The 5,202-nt window shown below is 36.3% G+C and overlaps 1 protein-coding gene across 1 annotated transcript; it reads left to right on the top strand.

Annotated features, from left to right (window-relative positions):
• Window positions 1-1,904: 1,904 nt before the first annotated feature.
• LOC113239937 (esterase FE4-like) lies at window positions 1,905-4,719 on the top strand. The gene is made up of 3 exons (XM_026477103.1): window positions 1,905-2,189; window positions 2,799-4,063; window positions 4,399-4,719. Exons 1-3 carry the CDS (start codon window positions 1,971-1,973, stop codon window positions 4,589-4,591), a joined length of 1,677 nt encoding a protein of 558 aa, XP_026332888.1. The 5' UTR covers window positions 1,905-1,970; the 3' UTR covers window positions 4,592-4,719.
• The last annotated feature ends 483 nt before the right edge of the window (window positions 4,720-5,202 follow it).

Here is a 5,202-nt window from a genome sequence, read left to right as displayed (position 1 = left end):
TATTACAATATGAAGAGCTATCGATAATTTTGTTGATATCTTGCTACTCAACCTTGACCCAATCGAAAACGTTAGCTATTGTAAGCCTCGCATCATCTTTGTTTGATAGTTGATAAAAACAGAAAAGACATGTTTAACCACTTCAATCTTAATCCAATTCACTTGAAAGAAGATCTTTCTTAGTCTTCATTACTGAAGGCTGTGTCCCCGAAAGGCGTTTTCGAGGGCAGTTATTGCAAGAAACCCAGTCACTTAAGTCACTCCATCGTCAAGTGATGAACCGTGGGGTTTTTTTCCATCTTACCCACCACAAGCACTTTGTCAAGGTTGTCTGGATGTCAACGCGTAACTTGAAAAAACTATACCTATTGAGATTATAATTCTAAGATAAAGTTAACTGACGGTCATTCCGCTTTGATCAACAGTACAGCGAGTGTGTGTCTCAAATATAATCATTGTCAATTCATCTACGTGATTAGATCTACTTATTACACGTTATTTATTTAATCTTTTATCGTGCGTATTTGTTCATTTACATAGGTAATTTTCTTTCTTAGCGTTACAATTTTCATTCTTTGGTACACTAAAAACAGTCTCCGAAATCCTTCGTCATTCATCAATTAGATTAAGAAGTTCAAAATACTAGTGACACTACATCTGACTACTACTGTCAAGCAGGTATAGGAACCAGCTACAATGTGTTCTTTTTAACTATCCTTTTTGGCATATTGTTCGTGTCGAAGTCAACAGTTGTCAAAACAAATAACCTCAGCGGGACAGAAGCCAAAACCTACAAAAATTATATTGAATTAGAATAAATCCAAAAAAATGTGAAAATGAATTGAGGAAATAATAAGAAACAGTGCAAATTCGCGAATTTGATGGAAATGTCGTCTACTTTTACTATTGTAAATAAATGTAGTGAGTAAATGTTAGACACGTTTATTCTATGGTAAGAAGCGCTTTTATATTATAAAGAGCATTTTGAAAAACTAAACACACTTGCTGTCCTTCTACTTCAATATTCTATCTTAGGGCAGATTACTAACAATAAATATCTTGTTTTAACTAGATATTTAATGAATGAAGATATAAATATACTCAACGCTACGGTATTGTTCTTCCTTTCTAAATTTGAATCCATAATGCGAATCCTTGGTGTGATTTTATAAACACAAATGCATTATTACAATTACAAATTGACAACTTTTCAGTAGAGAGGTTTACAGCTTCTACGAACGTATACGTGATTTGTTTTGTTTAACTAGTATAATTTTCATGACTTTCACGCTTAGAGAATGGAAACAAAATCACTTTCTTGTGATAATAGCACTTTTGAACTTATGACTTTACTAAAACCAAGAGCACGAATTCATATTAATAACACTTCATTTTTTCCCGGCGAAAATCACGAAAAACACAATCATGAAACTACAATACTGAAAAGAATTATATACTAATATTAAATGGCTTTAAAAAATAACTTGTACGGTTATTCAGTTTAGGATGGTTTCACTAAAATTCTTTAAGTCAAATGGTCTATCAAACAATTGTCAATTGGTACAAGAAAAACAAGACTTACAATTATATCCACCAGTAGCTGCTGGACTTAACTGAACAAATGCAAGAACATTAGACCATAATGCGATTTATAAGAGATTTAATTATATTGAGTTCTTAGGTTATCACGATTATTACACATAGGAAATGAAACTATTTCTTCGGTTCCAAATCAGGTTAATAATGTAAATAATATTAATCTAACTAGACATAAATGGTTGATGATTTTACCATCTCAGTCACCCGTGATCATGGGACCTGTAAAGTATAATAAAAAATAGTTTCATTTCCTAGATTTAATTATTTCATTAAATAATATTTACTTATTCGTCCACAGATAATTTCTGATCAACTAACTGAATAAAAAAATAAAATGCAATAGCAATATTTGAATCAACAAATCTTGTAGCATGTACCATCAGACTCTGTGTATTGTCATATTTTTTCTGATAAATGTTACCGATGCCAGAGGAAGTGTTAAGACATATACAAGTGGAAACGGCTACAGAGACGTAAATGCTACTGAAGGAATGATTCGTGGACATGTCGTGGATGAAGGAAATTATGAATACTTGGCTTTCTATGGAGTACCTTATGCTGCGCCACCTGTTGGCAATATGCGCTTTAAGGTAAGTCAATAACCATTTACAGATAATATCCAAAAAAAACCCTGTGTGGCGGATGCCATGGACACACACATTCACAACCACAAATTACACTCAAACTGACGAGAGAAATAAATGTAGGCCATACAAATATTTCTCCCGGCCCGAGAATCGAACCTCCGTGTGGCAGTCCGGCATGGAAACCGTTCGGCCACGGAGGCAGTTAAATATCTTAGCTAGCCCATGTAAGTAATATTTCAATTTGACCATTGTATTAGTAGCAGTAGAGCTTCTTGTGTAAGAGTTCGTCCAGAGAAGTACTGCCACCTTATCTATTTCTGCCGCCAAGCAGTAATTGTGTTCCTGGCTAGAACTGACTTGTCAACTTATGTCTCAGGGTGACCGGCGCAGTGGAAGTGCCCCTTAGATTTTTGTGATTTAAAGCTCTGAGTCCCACTGCAAGTGTTATGGACAGGCGTGTCGCTTACCACCAGGCGCACGACTTGTTCGTCCTGTCACTTGGAATTATAAAAAAAAATACAGTAGCGACTCAACAACAGATATAAAAATCCTCTTATACACCTTATTTTTCACTAACATTTGTTAAAACAACAACTGTGTACCACTTTTTAGCCACCATTACCGTTAGGACCATGGGACGGAGTCAAAGTTGCCAATCGCAAAGTTAAATGTCCACAAAATGGTGAAGGAGAAGAAGATTGTTTGGTTCTGAACATTTTTACTCCTTTGAAGATCATTAACGGTCCACTTCCTGTTCTTGTTTACTTTCACGGAGGTTCCTTCATCATGGGATCTGCCCACACTGAAGGTATGAAACATTTGATACAGCAAAATATCATAGTGGTAACCGTGAATTATAGACTTGGAGCTCTAGGATTTCTCTGCCTTGGCATCAAAGAAGCGCCAGGCAATTCAGGACTCAAGGACCAGGTCGCAGCTCTTAGATGGATCAATCGTAATATTAACGAGTTCGGTGGTGATCCTAAGAAAGTGACTATTTACGGTATGAGTGCAGGAGCAGCATCAACCGAGTACCACGTTCTGTCACATATGAGCAAGGGACTGTTCCAACAAGCCATTGTCGAATCGGGATCCGCTACACCAGTCTGGGCCATTGATGCTCAACCCATAGAAACTGCTCTAAACTTAGCCATTGGTCTCAACGTCTCCACGGGTAAAAATCTCAGCAGAAAAAGCGTATACAAAATGTTAAATTCCTTTCTAAAATTACCAGCCAATCTAATATCAAAAGTAAACATGGAATATTATAATAACCTGACAGATGGTACTTTTGGCTTCGTTCCTTGTGTGGAAAGACATGTGCCTGGCAGAGAGCCGTTCATATGTAGGGCGCCTTACCATATATTAACGAGAGAACAGTATAGCAAAGTTCCTATGATGTTCATTTATTCAAGCGCAGAAGGACTTTTTTTGCGAAGTTCCGACTTATACGAGTTAAATTATGCAGAGAGAATGAATGCAAATTTTTTCGCCTTCTTACCTGCGGATCTTCAGTTTGACAGTAAAGAGATAACGAAGCAAATTGCTGAAAATATATTGAATTTTTATTTCGGCTACAATGGCACTATAGGCGACGATGTGATGCAATATCTGAACTACTTTGGTGATTATCTTGTTATGCATTCTTTGTTGAATTCCGTTGAAATACATTCGAAAAAAAATAATCCTGTCTATTTGATGGAATTTGCTTACAAAGGCGGCTTAGGAAGTTACGATAAGTTCTATGAGAACATCTATCTGGCAGGACACGGTGATGCTATGAAATATGTGCTTTTAAACAAGCCTGCATTAAATCCTGATGACAAGTTGATAGTTAGGAGAATGACCAAACTGCTGGCAAATTTCGTGAAATTCGGGTATGTCTTCATTTTGAAATCAATCATATTTTTGGGTTACTCAATCCAATAACGCAAGCAAATAAAACAGATATCGAGTTTACGAACCTACCATGCTTCTTTGATTATGTCAATAGTATAATATTAGAAACTTAATTAAGATAACTGTCTCGTTAACATTTAGACAAGAAGAAGTCGGCCCTGATCGTGAGATCAGTCAAAACCTGAGATGTTGATTTGCTAAAATAGTTTCATTTCCAATTTAGAAAAGAAATTTACAATTTCGTAAATTAAATCTAAAAAGACTGTGAAAGTTTGTGTCTATTGTGTTATTGATTCGTCAAGTTTTGTTGCAGCAACCCGACTCCCGAAAGAACTGATCTACTGCCCTTCATTTGGCCTAGAGTGCAGCCAAGAAACGTGAGCTATCTTCTCTTGAACAACGACATCCAAATATACGAGGAACCTCATTGGGGCAGAAAAGCCTTTTGGAATTCACTCTATAATAAATTTAGGAAAACGGTCAAACCTGTGAATCCAGGTTTCTGAAACCAGGTAGACAAGTCCTCCAGAGCGGAAATCAATTCGTAGCTATCATTAGTGCAATGACAACGAAAATAGTAAATAAAAAAATAACAATCTTTGACTTTTTGACGTCTACATATTTTGTTGTTTATTTCGAAACTATGATTAAATTGTGTAGAAAATCGTTATTTGTTCAATTTATTTGTTTGGAAAAACTTGGCGCACCTAAAAAGTTGGAGTAGTTATTTTTGTACTCTGGAGCACCTTGTTGATAAGTTCGTATCTGATTATCTGAAACAGATTAGGGATAGCCCAACGATATCTCTGTATTAGAGCTCATTGTGACAGAGTTCGTCCAGTGAAGTACTGCCACCTTATCTATTTCTGTCGCCCAGCAGTAATTTGAGCATTACTGCGATCCAGTTGAGTAAAGTAAGGGTGCTGTTGATATTACATGCACATGGGACTTGTCAACTTATGTCTCAGGGTGACGGGCGCAATTGCAGTGCCTTAAGATTTTCAGATACGGTCAGATTGTTATTTCGTCAGATTGGTACAGATAACTGGATCACAAATCCCTATGCATATGCATAAAACAAAATCGTGACTGACTAATTGACGGACAAAGCAAAACG

Source organism: Hyposmocoma kahamanoa, unplaced genomic scaffold (assembly GCF_003589595.1).
Source record: "Hyposmocoma kahamanoa isolate Upper Pololo Valley unplaced genomic scaffold, ASM358959v1 117, whole genome shotgun sequence".
In the NCBI taxonomy this organism is placed as follows: domain Eukaryota; kingdom Metazoa; phylum Arthropoda; class Insecta; order Lepidoptera; family Cosmopterigidae; genus Hyposmocoma; species Hyposmocoma kahamanoa.
This window is presented reverse-complemented; position numbering and strand designations above follow the sequence as displayed.

Excerpts from the sequence above, each read along its gene's own strand:
- LOC113239937 (XM_026477103.1), top strand. The coding sequence starts at position 1,971 with ATGTACCATCAGACTCTGTGTATTGTCATATTTTTTCTGATAAATGTT. Across the intron at positions 2,190-2,798 it reads TTGGCAATATGCGCTTTAAG|CCACCATTACCGTTAGGACC; the intron begins GTAAGTCAATAA and ends ACCACTTTTTAG. Across the intron at positions 4,064-4,398 it reads GCAAATTTCGTGAAATTCGG|CAACCCGACTCCCGAAAGAA; the intron begins GTATGTCTTCAT and ends GTTTTGTTGCAG.